The sequence below is a fragment of the Erpetoichthys calabaricus genome, chromosome 4 (genome assembly GCF_900747795.2).
Source record: "Erpetoichthys calabaricus chromosome 4, fErpCal1.3, whole genome shotgun sequence".
Classification (NCBI taxonomy): domain Eukaryota; kingdom Metazoa; phylum Chordata; class Cladistia; order Polypteriformes; family Polypteridae; genus Erpetoichthys; species Erpetoichthys calabaricus.
The window spans coordinates 181441907-181463003 of NC_041397.2; the positions used below are offsets into that span (position 1 = coordinate 181441907).

General features: G+C 38.0%; 1 protein-coding gene across 1 annotated transcript in view; it reads left to right on the forward strand.

The window, feature by feature from the left end:
* Positions 1-21097, forward strand: part of slc9a7 (solute carrier family 9 member 7) — a 226174-nt gene that overhangs the window by 57715 nt on the left and 147362 nt on the right. Inside the window, 1 exon segment of the mRNA XM_051927093.1 lies at positions 18603-18805. Coding sequence (XP_051783053.1) covers positions 18603-18805 — 203 coding nt within the window.

Consider the following 21097-nt stretch of genomic DNA (forward strand, 5'->3'; position numbering starts at 1 on the left):
TCCAAGATTATACTGTTCTGCAGTTTATGAAGTATGCATATACAAGATCAGCAACATGTGCTTGAATGTGCTTGAAGCAATGAAATACCTTTAAAGTATGCAGACATTGTTCTCTAAAGTCCTGCTAAATTATTTGTCTTTCTCATCCTCTGCAATATGCAGTAACTACCATTTTAGGGTTTGACAAATGACAGAATCCTTCAAGTACAATGCAAACTAAGAGATCATTTGCACATTCTGAGGTTAGACTTTTGGTGAAGAGTAGCTCAACAAAAACTGATGAAACTGATTAACTTACTTTCAGATGAATGATAAACAGTACATTCACCAGACACTTTATTAGGTACACCTGTTCAACTGCTTGTTAATGTAAGTATTTAATCGGCCAATCACGTGGCAGCAGCTCAGTTTTATGTACAGTATCTAGACATTGTCAAGATGACCTTGGCTGAAGTTCAAACCGAGCATCAGAATGGAGAAGAAAGGTGATTTAAGTGACTTTTTGAACATGGCATGGTTTTTGGTACCAGATGGGCTGGTCTTGGTATTTCAGAAACTGGTGATCTACTGGGATTTTCATACCCAACCATCTCTAGGGTTCACAGAGAATAGTCTAAAAAAGGGAAAACATTCAGTGAGCAGCAGTTCTCTGGGTGAAAATACCTTGTTAATGCCAGAGGTCAGTGGAGAATGGCTAAACTGGTTTGAGCTGATAGACAGGCAACAGTAAGTCTAATCTCTTTACAACCAAAGTATACAGATGTACATTGAACTTTGAAGCAGATGGGCTATACCATCAGGAAACCACACTGGGTGCCACTTCTCTCAGCGAAGAACAGGCAACTGAGGCTACAGTTGACACAGGTTCACCAAAATTGGACAACAAAATACTGGAACAATGTTGCCTGGTATGATGAGTCTGATTTCTGTTGCAACATTTGGGTAATAGGGTTGGAGTATGGCTTCAACAACATGAAAGTGTGGATCCTTCTTTCCTTGTATCAAAGGTTCATACTGAGGGTATAATGGTAAGGGAGATATTTTCTTGACACACGTTCAACCACTTAGTATCAATTGAGCATCATTTAAATGCTACAACCTACCCGAATATTGTTGCTGAACATGTCCATCACTTTATGACCACAATGTACAGCTGTGGCCAAATGTTTTGAGAATGACACAAGTATTGGTTTTCACAAAGTTTGCTGCTTCAGTGTTTTTATTGACAATTACATTAAGTTTATGCAAAGAGTCAATATTTGCAGTGTTGGCCCTTCTTTTTCAAGACCTCTGCAATTCACCCTGGCATGCTGTCAATCAACTTCTGGGACACATTCTGACTGATGGCAGGCCATTCTTGCATAATCAATGCTTGGAGTTTTGTCAGAATTTGTGGGGTGTTTTTTTTTTTTTGTCCACTCACCTTATTAGGATTGACCACAAGTTCTCAATGGGATTATGGTCTGTGGAGTTTCCTGGCCATGGACCCAAAATTTTGATGTTTTGTTCCCCAAGCCACTTAGTTATCACTTTTACCTTATGGCATGATGCTCCATCATGCTGGGAAAGGCTTTTATTAAACCAAAAAAAATCAAAAGTTTGTGTCCAAAAAAGTGTAGTATTCCATAAATAATCCATAAAAACAGTAAAAAAAAAAAAAAAAAATCAAAGTGATTAAAACAAGGCTAAAAACGAGAATAAAAACCACCAGTAACTGGGTCAAACAAGCTGAACCCAACTCCTTCCAAGTCTTCCCCAGCTCCTCTCAATCCCAACCCCCGTCTTGGCTGCCTCAGTTGGCATCTACCACAACGCTCAGGGTTGGTTATCCTCTCGTTATCCTTCTCACTCACGTAGTCATCTCTCAGATACCTGGAGAGGGCGCCACCTTGATCACACCCTCTCCTCTGAACAATCAGTGGGTATTATCTGTCCCTAGAGCACCGATCTGTTGCGGCGCCCCTGACTGCGCTGCCTTCTCTCTTTCTAGCCAGCAGGCTCATTCTCCTCCTTTTTTCCCCAATGCCGCACTCTCAGAGCTCTACATGCCTTTCTTTCTCTTCTTCTTCCCCCCCCCACCCCCCCCCCCCCCCCTTCATTCCTGTGGCGGCCTGTACTTGTATGGCTCCGTGGGTGTAGTGTCTCAATCACGCACCACAGAAAACCAATGAAGCAATTGAAAAGATTGTACCCTCACATGCAGGTACGACCCGCCTCAATTGCCTCACCAACTCCCCACAGTTGCACAAGTGTGCCCACAGAGACTGACACGGCCAATGGATTATTTCAAAAAAAAAAAAAGGCCATTCTTTCGGAGCCACAGACCCGCTATACTACAGTGACAAGTTTATTCTTTCAGCTTTCTTATATTGTACATCCTTCTCTTTTCAGGTGTTTTTTAAATAAAACATATCCATGATTATTCAATAGTATTAATAAATATGTTAACTTTATTTTTCAAATCCAAGGTTAGCATACATGGTGCAACCCAGGTCACAGTTAACATTTGAACAAACCTGTTTGTAATAAAGTAGTATTTATCTGGCATAATTGAAACTGCCTTAATATGCCACCTTTAGAAAGTGTTGCCTGCCTATTTGGAAAAGTTGTATGTAGATTTAAGCTATAAAATCTTGTCCCATTAAAGGCAAAAGATGTTCTGCCTACGTCTGTTTTATGTTGTTTTGGGTGGTGGACGGCCAGAATGCCTGTATACTGGAAGGACCAGGGAAGAGAACATATCCAGAGCCATACCTCCCTGGAGCAATAGAAGTTAGCCCTCATAGGTTGCAGCGGTGCCTTGGACTCCCACAGGGCTCAGTGGGATTTGGAGTTTGGTGCAGCCCTGTTGGGCTCCATTGGTGCCACCGGGGGGTGCTGCAGATCGGTTAAGCCCTGTTTTGCAGCACTTCTGCCACACCTGGAAGTGCTACTGGAAGAAGTTTGTCGGACACCTGGAGTACTTCTGGGTGTCCTATAAAAGGAGCTAGCCGCCACTACTCCAGGAGCCAGAGTGAGGAGGAGGTGGACAAAGTTTGCTGGAGGAGGAGTGGCTGCGAAGAGAGAGAGAGTGAGTGAGTGAGAGACACACACAAGAAGAAAGGGGCTGTATATTGGTGCTGTAGTGGTGGGATATGAGGAATAAAATTTCTCACTCTTAATAAACGGGTATTGTGTGCTGAACTTGGCTGTGTGTTTGTTGTATCAGGGGTCTAGGGAGCTGAACGCCCACTGGTGGTCACAGTGTATGCAATCTCTGACCTTCATATTTTATATTGTTGTTAACAGCATTGTTCAGGTGTTAGCACTCATTTGTGATTATCAGAACACATGGTACAGACATCTTGAGAAAAAGTTAAGTATGGTGCATAGCATTTTTAAATGCAATAACACTTAAAGACAAGTTTGAGTAGAGCATGTCGAAATATACAGGGAACTTTTAATCTGTAGTGTAACACATACCTAATCTATATTAGTAAACGACGGTTATATACAGTATATGCACGGACGACGGATGCAGGACGCATCGAAGCGTATCCGCACTGCGACTCAGCGCCCCAGAGTCAAACCCAGCGGCTTGCCAGACTCAGTAGGTAGTGCCCAAACAACACAACACAACCTGTAAACTAAACTTCAGGTCACAATACAACTGCCGCCCGAACGTGCACACCACCGCATATAAAAGCTTCGTTTAGTAATGTTTACGAAGGTTGTATATATGCACGGATGCCAGATGCAACCCATGCCAAAAGTGCACGCGCACTTGCACAGCGCCCAACAGTCAAACCCAGCGGCTTCCCAAAGTCAGTAAGTGGCACCCAAACAACACAACACAACCTGTAAACTAAACTTGACGTAAAGCGTGTACGCCAACAAGTTGCCATGGTGACATATTTAAACATTGACATAGAATAACTAGACACCTCATGACTAGCCGCCATATTGTGAGTGGCACTGCTGTGGAGTGAAGTAATGAATAATGTGCTGCTTGGGATTGTACAAACCGCTGTACGCTCCAAACCAGATCCCGGGGGATTACATTTCATAGGTAAGGCTGAACAATTGTTTTGGTTATATTTGGCTGTTAGAAAATCCCGTTTTATAATTTTTACTTTAGCTAAGCCAGGCTAAGCTAGCAAAGCTATGCATTTATTTTTGTGCTCAAATGAGCCTCCAAACAACGTTTTGGCTAAACGTATTTAGTCACTATGTAGATTGTTGTTAGCTGTTAACATTTCTCAAACTTGATGATGTTTTTTCTCAAGGAGCACATTGAGGAAACACAGTTTGAAATTGACAACCATCATTTTATGCTCATGTCTTTAGTTGTCTGTCTTCCACAAACTAAGGCTGCACCATATTGCCAGACTGAATACTCTCAAATTACAAGATCTGAGTGAGCGAGAGGAGTGTAAGTCTGGAGGAGATCAGTGAGGTTGTGGAGAGCTTTAAATGTTAAGAGTGGTATTTAGCATTGTATTCTCCTCTTTATCTTTTTATTTATTTAATAATTTTTATTAATTTTTATTGTAATCATTCCATACAAATAGATCAATTTATAACCAAACAAAATTGAAGACAAATCAAACCCCACCCCTGAGAAGGAGAGCTTAGCCAAAGGAGAATTGCTTAGGGCTTTTTAATAAGGCAACAATAAACAAAAGAAAGGGAGAAATAAATATATAGGTAAATAAGAAATGGGGAAGGGAATTAAATGCGGTAATAGTTAGTTCTCTTATTCTAAAATAATATTGATTAGATCCTGCCAGGTTTTGAAAAAAATTTGTACAGATCCTCTAACTGAGAATTTGATTTTTTCCAATTTCAAATAATATAAAACATTGGTTTCCCACTGACTTATCAGAGGAGAGTTAGGATTCTTCCAATTTAACAAAATAAGTCTGCGTGCCAAAAGTGTAGTGAATGCTATCACCGTTTGCTTGTCCTTCTCCACTTCAAGTCCGTCTGGAAGAACACTGAACACAGCTGTTAATGGGTTAGGAGGAATTGTGATACCAAGGCTGTCTGAAAGGCACTTAAAAATTTTGGTCCAAAATGATGTTAGTTTGGTGCAGGCCCAGAACATGTGACCCAGTGAGGCAGGAGCTTGGTTGCAGCGTTCGCAGGTTGGATCTTGCCCTGGAAACATTTTGGACAGTTTTAAGCAAGACAGATGAGCTCGATCTATAATTTTTAGTTGAATAATTCTATGATTTGCGCATATGGAGCTCGAGTGCATTCTCTGCTTTGCTACCTTCCACTCCTTTTCTGATATATTGATTAAGAGATCTTCTTCCCAATGTCCTCTTGGATCTTTGAAAGGTAGGGACTCTAATAGGATTTTATATAATGTGGAAATGGTGTTTAATTCCTCGAAATTGAGCAGTATTTTTTCCAGCATTGTGGAGGGTGAGAGGTGGGGGAAATCGGGCAATTTCTGTTTAACAAAATTTCTAATTTGAAGATAGTGAAAGAAATATGTAGCTGGGAGGTTGAACTTTGAACATAATTGTTCAAAAGATGCAAATATGTTGTCTATATAAATATCTCTGAGCATTTTAATCCCAAAACTTTTCAAGGTATTAAAAACTGGATATGTTTGCGAAGTTTGAAAGAGGTGGTTCTCTTGCAGAGGTTCCACAGATAAAATTTTCCATCTTAAAATGCTTTCTAAGTTGGTTCCATATTCTGAGTGAGTAAAGCACAATTGGGTTATTAGTATATTTGCGATAACTTGCATCTATTGGAGAGCAGAGCAGGGAGTATAAAGAAGTACTACAGGATTTTACTTCTATTGCGGACCAAGCCTGTGTATGTTCATATATTTGTGTCCAGGTTTTTATGGCTTGTATGTTTGCTGCCCAGTAATAAAACTGAAAGTTAGGTAAAGCCATGCCACCTTCTGCCTGAGGTCTTTGTAGGGTCGCTCTTCAGATTCGTGGGTGTTTTGAGTTCCAAATGAATGAGGTTATTGTTGAATCTAACTGTTTAAATAAATGATTTATTGATATATATTGGAATGTTTTGAAATAAAAAAAGTTTAGGAAGGATATTCATCTTAACAACGTTAATTCTTCCGGCTAGAGTGAGATGAAGGGTTGACCATCTATGCAAGTCTTGCTTAATGTTTTCCATACAGACGGCAAAATTTTGTTGATAAAGAGCTTTATGTTTACTTGTGATATTTACCCCTAGGTATTTAAACTGATCTGCTATGGTAAAAGGTAGGGTGTCCAATCTAATATTATATGCTTGTGAATTCACTGGAAAGAGTATACTTTTATTCAGATTAATTTTAAGACAAGATATCTTTTGAAATTCTGTTAGTGCTGTTAGAACTGCAGGGACAGTGTTTTCTGGGTCTGATACAGTGGGGCAAAAAAGTATTAAGTCAGCCACCAATTGTGCAAGTTCTCCCACTTAAAAGATGAGAGAGGCCTGTAATTTTCATAATAGGTGTACCTCAACTATGAGAGACAAAATGAGAAAAAAAAATCCAGAAAATCACATTGTCTGATTTTTGAAGAATTTATTTGCAAATTATGGTGGGGAAAAAAAGTATTTGGTCAATAACAAAAGTTCATCTCAATACTTTGTTATATACCCTTTGTTGGCAATGACAGAGGTCAAACGTTTTCTGTAAGTGTTCACAAGGTTTTCACACACTGTTGCTGGTATTTTGGCCCATTCCTCCATGCAGATCTCCTCTAGAGCAGTGATGTTTTGGGGCTGTCGCTGGGCAACACGGACTTTCAACTCCCTCCAAAGATTTTCTATGGGGTTGAGATCTGGAGACTGGCTAGGCCACTCCAGGACCTTGAAATGCTTCTTACGAAGCCACTCCTTCGTTACCCGGGTGATGTGTTTGGGATCATTGTCATGCTGAAAGACCCAGCCACGTTTTATCTTCAGTGCCCTTGCTGATGGAAGGAGGTTTTCACTCAAAATCTGACGATACATGGCCCCATTCATTCTTTCCTTTACACGGATCAGTCGTCCTGGTCCCTTTTCAGAAAAACAGCCCCAAAGCATGATGTTTCCACCCCCATGCTTTACAGTAGGTATGGTGTTCTTTGGATGCAACTCAGCATTCTTTCTCCTCCAAACACGACGAGTAGAGTTTTTACCACAAAGTTCTATTTTGGTTTCATCTGACCATATGACATTCTCCCAATCCTCTTCTGGATCATCCAAATGACCTCTAGCAAACTTTAGACAGGCCTGCACATGTACTGGCTTAAGCAGGGGGACACGTCTGGCACTGCAGGATTTGAGTCCCTGGCGGCATAGTGTGTTACTGATGGTAGCCTTTGTTACTTTGGTCCCAGCTCTCTGCAGGTCATTCACTAGGTCCCCCCGTGTGGTTCTGGGATTTTTGCTCACCGTTCTTGTGATCATTTTGACCATATGGGGTGAGATCTTACGTGGAGCCCCAGATCGAGGGAGATTATCAGTGGTCTTGTATGTCTTCCATTTTCTAATAATTGCTCCCACAGTTGATTTCTTCACACCAAGTTGCTTACCTATTGCAGATTCACTCTTCCCAGCCTGGCGCAGGTCTACAATTTTGTTTCTGGTGTCCTTTGACAGCTCTTTGGTCTTGGCCATAGTGGAGTTTGGAGTGTGACTGAGGTTGTGGACAGGTGTCTTTTATATATGATAACGAGTTCAAACAGGTGCCATTAATACAGGTAACGAGTGGAGGACAGAGGAGCCTCTTACAGAAGAAGTTACAGGTCTGTGAGAGCCAGAAATCTTGCTTGTTTGTAGGTTACCAAATACTTATTTTACACCATAATTTACAAATAAATTCTTTAAAATCAGACAATGTGATTTTCTGGATTTTTTTTCTCATTTTGTCTCTCATAGTTGAGCTATATCTATGATGAAAATTACAGGCCTCTCTCATCTTTTTAAGTGGGAGAACTTGCACAATTGGTGGCTGACTAAATACTTTTTTGCCCCACTGTATATATATAAAACCATATCATCTGCATATAGAGAAATTTTCTGTTCCAGACCTTCTCTGACAATCCCCTTTATCTGATAAGAATTTCGGCAGTGAACCGCCAGTGGTTCAATGGCAATTGCAAACAGCAGTGGCGACAAGGGACATCCTTGTCTGGTACCACGTTCTAGCTTAAAGTAGTCTGAGCAAATGTTATTAAAACAAACTGAAGCTTGGTATACAGTAGTTTGATCCATGCACAAATATTCGGGCCAAACCCAAATTTCTCCAATGCAGTGAAAAGGTAGTTCCATTCAATCATATCAAATGCTTTTTCTGCGTCTAATGATAGTAATATCTCTGGGGTGTTTGATTTTGCTGGTGAATGTAGAACATTAAACAAGCGTCGGAAATTGGAAGATAGGTGTCGGCCTTTAATAAATCCAGTTTGATCCTGTGATATTACCGAGGGCAGCACTTTCTCCATCCTTCTAGCTAGAATTTTTGAGAGTATCTTAACATCATTATTCAAGAGTGAAATTGGTCTGTATGATGCACATTGTAACAAGTCCTTATTTTGTTTAGGAAAGACGGTGAGTAATGCTTGACGAAATGTTTGAGGTAGTATTTGGTTGTCTCTAGCTTCTGTAAATGTTGCCAATAAGAGGGGAGCTAGCTGAGTGGAGAATTTCTTATAAAATTCTACGGGGTAACCATCAGGGTCTGCTGATTTCCCGCTTTGAAGTGACTTTATAGCATCTAGTAATTCTGTTAGCGTCAGAGGTTTATCCAGTTCCTCAGCACTTAAAGCATCTGTTTGTGGTGTCTGTAATGAATCCAGAAATGCATTAGATTGTGTGTTGTCTTCTTTGAACTCAGTAGAATATAGGGATTTATAATAAACTCTAACTGCGTGCATTATATTTTTATGGTCAATAATTTCTTCTCCATTCGTGTTGGTGATTACTGGTATTGCATTGCGAACTTCTTGTTTGTGAATTTGTTGAGCTAAAAGCTTATTAGCTTTTTCTCTGTGTTCATAGTAATGATGTCTAGACTTATAAATAAGTTGTTCAGTTTCTTTAGTTGTTAAGATGTTAAGTTCTGTATGCAGGGCCTGCCTTTTCCTGTGGAGAGCTTCACTTGGACGCCTGGCTTGTTCTTCATCTATTCTAGTAATTTCGCTTCTTAGCTCTGACACTTTCTTGGTTTCTAATTTATTTCTGTGGGAAAGATATGAAATAATCTGTCCTCTTAAGAAGGCCTTTAGAGTTTCCCAGAGTGTTCCTGCAGAAACCTCTGTGGGCTTGTTTGTCTCTAGGAAGAAGCTGATTTGTTTGGATATAAATTCTGTGCAGTTCTCATCTGCCAATAGAAGAGGGTCAAGGCACCATCTACGAGGTGAGTTTGAGGGGCTTAATGATTTTATCTCCAAGACTAGAGGGGCATGGTTGGAGATAACAATTGTGTTGTATTTGCATGATTTAATCGTAGGCAGGAAATTATTATCTATAAAAAAAATAATCAATTCTTGAGTAGCTATAATGCACTGGTGAGTAGAACGAATATGTTCTTGAGTTTGGGTTAAGAAACCTCCAGGGGTCTGATAAGTTGTGGTCATTTAAAAACTGTGTAATTGTCTTTGCAGTATTAGATGTCGTCCCCCCCTGTCACAGGAGTCCTATCTAAGAGTGGATTTAAAACACAATTAAAGTCCCCAGCCAGTATAATTTTGAGTGTTCACATTGGGAATGGATGCAAATAGACTTTGCATGAATTCCTTATCATCGACATTGGGTGCATAAACATTTATCAAAATCATTTTACTGTTATATAAGTTGCCCATGACCATCACATATCTCCCTTCAGGGTCTGATACTACATCTGATGCTACAAATGGAACTGTGCTGTGTATGAGAATTCCCACCCCTCTAGTTTCCTTTGTAAAGCTAGAATGGAACATTTGGCCAGTCCAGTCTTTATGTAGTCTGGACTGATCCTTGCTTAGTAAGTGGGTCTCCTGTAAAAATACTATTTTAGCGTTTAAGCCTGTTAGGTGAGAGCATACTTTCTTTCTCTTTAATTCATGATTCAGGCCTTTTAACATTCCAGCTCACAAAGTTAACTGTCCCATCATGGAGACATTGATTCTGAGTTTTTAATGTCATTTTATAGTCTTAACTGGTAGTGAGGCAGTTTTAATCTTAATTTCAAAATTCCCCATGAGTTATTGCATTTTAGCCTATTGTTGCATTGCTATTTATAGTTATAGGGATTAGAAGAATAGATTAGATATAGCCTGCTCTCCTTCTCTCCCCCCCTTTATCCCCCCCCCCCCCCATTTTGCCTCCCCACATGAGGCTTGATCCCACTTCGCGATGTCCCAGTCCTCTGACATACAAAGAGACAGAGCACGTCCAAAACAAAACAAACCCCACCCCGCAGCGGCGTTAGAGAATTAAAACAAAGAGATATCTATTGCAGCTAAATTCTTAATGATTATATTTTCACCAGATAATATTAACAGTCTTTAAGCTTAAAATAATCTTCAGCAATTTTAAGATATTAAGATAAAAAAAGAATGAACTGGGAATGATTTTAAAAAGTAGTCTAGGATAAATATGGTAATTCCTAATGTAATAGTATAAATGTAATAGTAATGTAATAGTAGAAATAGCAATAAACCAAGAGTATGATGTTAAACAGTCTACTTTAAAGTAGGAAAAAAAAAAAAAAACAAATCCTACTTTAATTACTTCCACACTTCCACACTCATGTCTAAAACTATAAATTAAGACATAAACATGTAATGTCCAAGTAAAGAAAAGGTATGTATAATTATAATACCAGTCTTTTTAAAAGTGAATCCGAGAGCAGATGATAGGTCCTTCCCATGCCTTGATAGAATACGGCTCCTTATTAACTGTCAAAAAAGTGTCGGAAACAGCTTGTTTAGTTTTTCAGCTTCTTCCTTGCTTGAAAAAATATAATATTGATCTTGAACTTCCACTTTCAGTTTGGCGGGATACAAGAGGCTGTATTTGATATCGGCTTTCTGTAGCAACTTTTTAATGTCACAGTAGGCTACGCGTTTTTGCAGCTGTGAGAAGTCGGGGAAAATACGAATAAGATTATTTTCAAATATATAATCTCTTGCTTGTGTCTGAGAAGTGCCATCACATCAAGCTTACATCGTAGTCGCTCAAAGCGGACAATAAAAGACTTAGGTTCAAAGGTACTTGATCTGTATGTGCGATAAGCAGCTGCTATCTCAATGTCAAGTTTAAAATCGTCTCCAATTATTTTAGACAGTAATTCTACTGCAAATTTCACTGGGCTTGAGGTTTCTCAGGTATACCCTCAATTCTTATATTATTTCTTCTGTAACAATCTTCCAGGGCCGCAAGTCTGTCTCCAAGTTTTTTGCATTCGGAATTCGCATTGTATTAGCATTGTATTCTGTAGTTAACTGGGAACCAGTTTAGTTGAGAGAGAATAGGTGTAATATGTTCAGTGGATTTACAACAGCAGGATATTATCTTGGCAGCAGAATTTTGAAGAAGTTCTAAGCGATTGATAAGTTTTTGTGGGATGCCAGATAGAATACCATTACATTAATCTATACGTGCCGTGACTCTGGCATTAAACAATACTTCAGTACTGTGTTGCGTAAGATCAGGACAAAGTCTGGAAATGTTTCGAAGATAGAAGAAGGCAGTCCCCGAAATGTTACTTATATGGGAGGAATGGTTAATAATAATAATTAGAATTATTATTATTTAATAATTGCCATTATTAGTGTATAAATGGATATAAATAATTGCATTTAAACGATTCGCCAAAATCTGTTGTATGTAAGCGATACTGTTTTAAACGTTGTTTTTTCATCAGAAAACCCGGTTTCCATGTCTACCTGTATTAGTTTACATGGCACTTTTGCCACTCGCAATAAGGCTGACGTATCGTGTCTACTGGGAAACACAGTGAATGCGGCGTCTATATATGTGTATGTATTTAAACTTGAGGTAGTGGCGACTACTGACAGTGCCAGCAGTCAGCTACTCCACAGTGCCTGCGGTCAGGGGTTCAATTATGATTCCTAACAGCAAACGACTTCTAGCTAACAACACACCCGTAGAAAAACAAAAACGAGACTGCATGGATAAAAACAATGAACAAAGGCGCCTACAACGCGCTTCTGAAACACCAGAACCAAACGAGTCATGACTCCAAAAAGAAACCGCTTTACTACAAATATATTTATTTCATTTAATGAAAACTTTCCCAGGACGCTCCCACCCTCCATGATCTTACATCCCTACAAAGATTGGAGGGAACAGAAAGTAATTGCCATTCTTGGATTTGTGATTCTTTAGAGAATCGGGGGTTTACTGGTTTGAACTATAAAACCCAGTTGTAACCTGATCCATGAACAAAAAAAACTTCAAAGAACTGCATAGGTTGGGAGCATGTGCTGATACCCCACAAGAGGCCTAGGGAAATCTACAAACCTGGCTATACCCTCAGATTTCACTCTTTCTGTTATAATGTTTGACTACTGATTTTCATGTACATACAGTATTTACAGATTATAATAATGTAGTTACCAGACCTTTTCAAAACTGTTTTTTGTGTGTTTGTACCACTCCACACGTCCTAGAAGTGTGTGAGCTAATCATGCAGATGTAGCTGTTGGCTGTGTGCACTTTGTCTTTCAGGAACAATAAAGGAAAGATTTTTTTTCTAATTAGGCTTTGGCTGTTGAATTTTTTACAGAATGAAAGTGTAATGCACCTAAAATATTTTTTACATTATTCTGCGGAGACCTTGAACCAAGTCGCATCATGTACTCATACTATGGTATGTATCTGTTATTTGAAAAGTTAGTGCAAGTTACCAGTTCCTTTTTTTGTATTCAAAAGCATTTGCCCGAGTTGTTCTCTTATTACCATAACCCTAGCAAGAGCAACACATTATGCAATATAAAATTTCGTGTTTGGTTTTGTAGCAACTTCAGTTTCTTTTATAATGGTTTACAGCAGCTTACTTACATAATCTGCTTTTTTTCTTTTGCACACGACACCCCACAAGTGCGCAGTACTGAGTGTTGATTAGCATTGTAAACCTGGTAATGAAATACAGGTGGCCTTGGCTCTTCCAAAAAATTTTAAGACGTTGTTTAAAGAAAAGAAAAAAAAAGTAATGTGATCAATTCAGTTCAGGTTTATTGTTATAGTACACGTAATAAAATAAGCTTAAGAATATTTTATATTACATGATCTATATCAGTGTTCAACCTTTTTACACCTGTGGCCTGGTGAAAATAGAAATATTTCGTGGACCGGCTGACGGCTAAGACAGAAGTAAAAACCAATGTAGATAGTATTTTATTTATTAAATCTAATGTTATAAAATTACAGTTTTTAGTTGGTGCGACATTTGTTGCTGCTTCTTTGCTACAAAATTTGTTATACGTGGCTGCAGTGTTGTTTCTGAGAGATGAAGCACTACATTAAAATCCATTCAATTTCTCTGTTTGGTTTTTACTACTGACAAGGCTGAAAAAGTCTTTTTTTAACACAAATAGGAAGTTGAACAAACGACCAACAATTTGATAGCTTTATAACTCAGAAATGGATATTCTTTTTCGAGTGATATCCAAAATTGAGACAATGATTGCATTTTATGCTTGGACACCAGAGTGACATCAGAAGACAACTCGATCAGCTTTTCTTTTTTTACAAGATGCAAGTGTGCATGATTTTATATTTTCCAAGAAGGTATTATTAATCCAGAGGTTACTTTTAAGAGGATCCTCATATTCAGGGAAATAAGTATTAAAGTTTTCAGCTAACGCCCTTAAATGATGACTTATTATGTTGAATATGACTTTCTGGTTGATGTTAGCAGCAATCAAAAATTCTCCCAAAAGTGGAAACATTTCTGTATGTTCCTATTGTATCTATTTTATTTCTCATTGTAAAAATATTTGTACAAGATCCCTGAAGAGAAATATTAAGTTCATTAATGAGGCTAAATATGTCCGCCATATACGCAAGCTTAGCCATCCATTCCTCATTTAAAAAAGGCTCTGCTAGGTCAGTTTTTCGCTCTTGCAGAAACTGCTTTACTTCTTCCCTTAGTTCAAAAAGGCATGCAAGAACCCTTTCTCTTGACAACCACCTTACTTCTGCATAGAGAAGGAGATATTGGTGGTGTGAGTCCATACTCTAACACAGTGTTGTGAACAGCCTGGTGTTTATAGCTCAACTACGAATTTCATTAATGATCTTTATTGTGTCATAGTATTTAGTTCAGTAGACCACTTCATTGCAGCTAGATGCTACTGGTGGATCATACAGTGAGTGGATAAAACTTCTGGGTGCGCGACTTCCTTTATTTTCGCAACTACTCCTGAGAGATGTCCAGTCATGCTTGCAGTACCGTCCGTACACGCTTCGACACATTTGCTCCAGTTTAAGCCCTGGGCTTGAAAATGCTCATCAAGAGCATTAAATATCTCTGAACTAGTGGTCCGTCCAGGTTAAGTGAAGACAACAAAGAAGTTCTTACCCTTTAGGCTTCATCTTCAATATATGTCACGGAGTAAAGTAAGATAGCATGGTTACTCCCATCAGTTGATTTATCAAGTTGAATCGCGAAACTTCTTGATTTCTTTATTCCCTCTACAACTTTTCAATATCGGTGGCCATATCAACAATTCTCCTCTGAATGGTGGTGTACAAAAGTGGTATAGCCTCTAGTTTTTTAGTGGCTTGAGGCCCCAAAATCTCTCGTATGACATCTAAGATGCAAGACTTTACTACAGAGCGCCTTGCTTGCCTCCTGTCTATAGAGAAAGTGAGAGAGAGGCTTGGAGCATGCGCTGATGCAGCTTGTTGCCACACCCACCATGTGACAAACCACCTCAGGATCCCAGATTAGGACCGGAGTGCAGCCATACAATAGGTAACACCTCAGCACCACACTGGAACAGTGTGAGGTTTTTTTATGGTTTATTACTATATGAAGATTTTTCCTTCTTTGTTTTTGGCGTTTGATCCAGTAGATGTCGCTAATGAGCCTGTTAAGACTTTCTGCAGAAAAATCACTTTACTACTTCACATAAAATGGTGTGCCCTCCTTAAATGAAATAAGTGCCTTTGAAACTTAAATCAGATGTGTGGACTTACTACGTATTCAAACAGTGCATTGGTAAAGAACAGCTGGAAAAAAGCAAAGCTATATATATGTAAGCTGTGCAAGTCAGAATTGAAGTATTGTTATAACACAAAATATTTGAGAAATCATTTTGTCCCAACGTCACCCATATACAATCTCAGTTGATAACGTGCAAATGAGTAGAGCCTAAATCTACACTGGAGACGGTGTTTTATCTCCAAGCTTCCATTTAAATCGCCTTCTGCCCAAAAAAATAACAGTTTCTATAGCACTTTTTTATCAGTAAAGATAAAAGACCCTACATTGTTGTTGTTAAATGTGGGTTTTTGGCAAATGATACAGGTTTTGGAACGATTTTATACTGTACCAACAAGAAAGCAAACAAGTTATTGTACCTAGGCTTTATGAAGATATTGAGAAAATTATTGCCACATCTATCAGGTTAGCAGAGAGAGTAACCCTAACTTTCAACTGCTGGACATCCAGGATTCCTTCATGACATATCACTACATTACAAACGACTGGGTACCTGTGGCGGATGTGTTACTGATAAGAGTGCCACATGCCAATCACACCGGGAACAATCTTGCTGCCTAAATGCAGAGCGGCTGAGATGGCAGTCTGTTTTTCCAAAAACCTTTCTAGCATTTCTAATGTGCTGTTCCATCATGTGACCACATCAGTCCTAAGTTTTGTGTTTTGGCAAGTCCAAAAATGTTGCTTTCTATTTTAGCACATGGCCAGCTATACTGCTATGGTGGAAACATCTTTCAACGTACCTCACCCATGCCTAACAAGCGGGCAATTGTTGGAATTTTCAGAGTGGCCTGCCATACGAAAGTGAGCAAATGTGCAAAGCAGCTCATGTGAAGTAGCTCCATAAGCTGTATCACATTGTTGTTAGTCATAATGTCTTGTTCTTTGTCTTAAGTTCCATTCGTCTAATGTGGCTGTCAACAAACATCAGCTCTAGATCCTTATTTTAAAACACTTCCTTTTTCTCTGAGTAGGAATTGTGAGGACACATTTTTGAGATGGAATAATGTGACCGCTACATGTGAGCAACTGAAGATATCTTTAACTTGTAGAATTATGCAGACACACAAGTCTTTCTGCTGGATCTTTAATTTTGACAAGATTATTTTAAATGTCTAATGTGGAATAAATTGGCTAATAGTAAAGAGCACAGTACTGAAAGGTGGCACACTAATGGCAGAGCTAACAATCTGCTATGGGAAAATGCAGTAATAAATACTCTGTTTTCCTTACTTAAGCCCCCATGTTTCAAAGCTGCTTGTGTACATTTCAATAAACCCACAAGTCAATCAAAAACAATAATGGTATTTTAACATACCCAAGGGTGTCTTCTTTCAAATAAATTTTAAGTTTCAATGTTGTCTGCTCTCTTGCATTATTAAAATATGTGATTTGCACATGCATATCCTGAGACGAGCAGCGTGTCACAGCTGAGTGAATCTGCTTTTATCAGATATCCCACCTACATCGAACCTCATACAGTGAAAGACTCATTACTGTTGGATATCTGAGGTTCAGAGCATTCTATTGAAATATAGTTGTCTATGATTGGTCATTTTGCACTACATGGCTGAAGGATTATTATAGTTGGCTGTAATATGGGGCTTTGAAATGCATATCCAGCAATAATGGGTTAGAATTTTAAGTTTTTTTTTATATATACCTTTAGTAAATTTAAATTTAGTAAATGAAGTATTGAAATTGTAGTGCTTAATTAGGCTAACAAGCAACTGTTGACTATAGTTTGACCACAGTATTGTTTTCCTTACCAGATTTGTCCACTGATTTGTGTGAAGTATGTTTTATTTTGATTGGACCAATATATTTTTTGTTGCTTATGTTTGACTTTTTTTTTTTTATAAAAATGAATAAAAATTAAATTCTTACTCTGCTTAATATTTATACATATTTTCATCTAAGGGTAAGACTATATAGTAGCTTTCACTATTCTGTTCAGGCAAAATGTTATTTTGTACATTTTGGAAATTTAAATCTGTGTGGGCAAAAATTGCTCCTTAAAAAAAAAAAAAAAAATAAAATCCCATACTGCTTGTTTGTGGAGTATGTGATTTTATAAATTTTTGTAGAAGCAAAATTAGAGAAAAATGTAAAAAAGACTTATTTTTGGCCCAGAGCAGATTAGTAATACTAATTTGGATAGGATATCATTGGAAAGGAACAATCTACAATATAGGAATAACCTGATTTTCAGAATAAAAACACTAACTAAAGTTAAAAAATTTAAAGAAGGCCTATTGATGGCATACATTGGATTCCAATTAAGCAATTGTGTTGGAACAAAAATCTGCTGCAGCTACAGCCCTCCAGGATTCAACTTTGATCTAAAGTCCCTTACTGTAGGAATTAGTTTTCGTCATTCTTCCTGGACAATAAAAGTTGAACATGGCAGGCTTATGTTTTATGATTTTAAATTGTAGAGATCACAAATCGGTCATACCACATATTTTAGAGTAAATGAAGCAAACACTTGGGTAAGAGGTAAAATAATATAAGAAAAATATAATGATTAGGCTGTATATAGAATGATGGGGGGGGACTCTCTCTATACCCAATATACTTGAACAAAATATGCCAACGACAAGAGCAGCGTCGCAAGTCGAATTCCATTTAAACAATATCCCTATGAGGAAGGTGATTAAATTATGAATGTAAAAAGTAACAAAACAAGTAGCATCTAATTAAACCCTAGCTGTCCCAAGATTTGAGTATCTGTTAGGCAGGGAGACATACTGCTTTGCTCACTGGCGAAAAACACACTCTCAATAGTACAAAGAACTCTCCTACTTTGCTCCCAAATTTTTTCCTTCTCTACCTGGTAGTTGAATCATTACCCTATAGTAGCCATCCTCCTGAGTGTAAACAATAGGCCTTTAAAGTCTAATTAGTGTCAGTTTTAGGCAGATGAACACAATCTGAAACTCCCAGGTGCTGTCTTGTCTCATAAGTACCCCTGTACTACTGATCCCAATTCCTAATTAAAAGGCTAGGAGCCTCCATTGTGAACCCACTGCTGTTCTTCCTATACTTTATAATATGCATCAATGCATCAATTCTTTTATTTTCTGTGTGGAAGCCCCATGCCCCCCCCCTTTTTTTTTTTTTTTTTGGCCACTGGACATTTTTATCTAGATCTGTTTGCCTTCTACTAATCTTCCACATCTTATTTCAGTCTCAGTTTATTTAATTACTTCCAAAGCACATAGAATATACATCACCCTAGTTGAGTGTTTCAAACAGAAAAATAATGTTGAATTTTCATTTTGCTAACTTTAATGCATAAAAGTAAGCAAACAGTGTAAAAACTTAATAACTACTTTCAAAGTAACTATAAATATTTGTGTTGCTGTGTCTCTCATCACTTCTTCCAGCGGTCTTCCATTAAGGAATTAATGATTTTCCTTTTACTTTCTTCTAGGTTTGCTTGTAGGTGTTATATTGCGATATGGCATTCCATCCACCAGTTATCACAACAAGACACCTCCCAGTTGTTCCCTGAAGGAGCGACCAGTACCCACACTTCTGCTCAATGTTGGAAACAAGTTTTTTGAATATACCTTGAAGGGAGAGATCAACTCACGAGAGATACATAATGTAGAACAAAATGATATGCTTCGAAAGGTAACTCTACATTGCTTATTTTTGTAAAAGATCCTCATGAAATATTAAACCACACCAAATAAAATGAACCAGGAGTATCCTTTTCATAGCACAGTTCGCAATTGAAAAGGTCAGCTTTCACTTTGTCAGAAATAACATTTTATATAATATGATTAGCATTTTAAAGAGCCCTAAGGAGCACTCAGTTTTATTAGACTGTAACATTTAAGAATCTTTTACCAATTTTAATGGCAATACACAGAAACTCTTTGCAAGTTGTCTGTGGATAGTGGCATGTTGACTAATGCAGTTGGGTGTTGGTCTTTTGTTGTGCTTTGCAGGACTGGAAAAGATACAGTTAACCATCTTTTATAAAATCTGTTTTTATTTCATTATTACAATAGATTTGCTCAGGATGAATTGCTAGCATTGTGGTTTTAAAAGGCAGATTTTTTTTCTGTTTATTAAGTAATAAATTCTTGACATTTTTGATAGCATTAAGTTTTCTAATTGTTCAAGGTTAGCACAAGCAAAAACTTGGTGATATGTATCATTTACAGTTCAAACCTCACTGCATTTGATGTATTTTTTCATTTTCCTTTGTTATATACAACATAATCATGAAAGTGATAGTGAAGATAATTGTAAATTGTCTGTCTGTACTTTTGTGATATATATGGTATCTGGAATAGATAGACAAAGCACATGTAGACACTTGCAAATATGCAGCTTCTACAGATAGTGCCTAGGCATGGAACTGAACACAGGAACAGTGTGGCATTTAAGCTAATCATTGCAAACTACGGACCACAGGCCAAATACGGCCCTAGACTGTCACTTTTACTGGCTCTTTAAACAATAACTGTAATGTGCGTAGTCTGGCCTACTGTACATTAAATTACCAAATATAGGCTTAAGTAAACCAAAGTAAGTGTAGTTTGGGAACCTAAAGCCTCCATAGAAACAAAAATAAACCCATATAACCTCCCACATTCATTTCACCCTAACGAATTAAGTGAATCCCGAACTAGCTGCATTAAACAATGTCAAAGAAAAGAAAAATTTGATTTTGAGTGCAGGATATTTAATCAACAGTGGACCGATGACTTTTTTTTTTTTTTGTTCAGTGCAAGGACAAAGCCGTTTGACTCATATGTCAATAGTCTATCACTGTCTTCAAAGAATACAACTTGTGTCAGCACTATGAATCTCGACATAAAGAAAAATATGATTGTCTTACAGGGCACATGGGGTCAGAAAAAAATCTCAAAATTAAAAAATGCATTGACGATTCAGCAGAATGCATTTTTAAAACAAAAAGATAAATACTTGTTTAGTTCGTTCCACTTTTCAAGTAGCCAAGCTAATAGCTACCTGTGGTAGACAGTTCACTGACGGAGAGTTTGTGTAAGAATGTTTGGTCTGCTGCTAAGGAGATGTGTACAGAGAAGGCAGACTTCTTCAGGGTGGTGAGTCTTTCCGTACCAACAATTACACGAAAAGTGGAAGAAATGGGTGACAATTTGCTTATACATTTACAAAGGAAATTTAAAGACATTCTATTTTTTGCTTGCACTAGACGAATGCAGCGATACAGCACAATTTTCATTCAGGGAACTAATGAGCAATTCAAAATAACAGAAGATCTTGCTGCACTGCAGAGCATCTATGGCACAACAACAGAAGAGGACATCTAACAAAACATTTGCCAAAACTGTTGATAATTTGGGGGTCAACTGGTCTAATTTAACCAGTGTGACAACTGACGGGTGCCCCAATTATGGTAGGTTCTGTGAGAGAAGTGGTTGCACACATCAACAGAGAGAGAGATAAATATAGTCACACAAGTCAGATTGCAACACACTGCTTGATCAACCAGCAAGCACTGTGCTCAAAGTCAGTTAAGTGGGACTGTGTCATAAAAGTTGTGGTGTCTTGTGTTAACTTCATTCAAGCAAATGCTGGCAGTGACAAACATGGAACCTGACACAGACTTCCTTGTCAGTCAAAAACAGACTCATAGTTCACAATGATTTAGTTCAGTACTAAGATTAAGTACTGTTGAGGTTAAAGGCTATATTATAATTTCATTACATTTCAAAGACATTGTTTGATTTCATTTTAAAACGATTTGTCTCTCAAATGTGCCTAGATTTATGGCATTATGTTTTTATATTTTGTATTTCACCCCACTCCAGCCCCCTCATGGTGTGAAAGGCAGTAAGCTGGGCCCCTTGATTAAAACGTCTGAGAAACCCTGTGCTAGAGAGTTATAGGAATCTGGTGCTAGTTCACGGCAAGATTACTTATGCA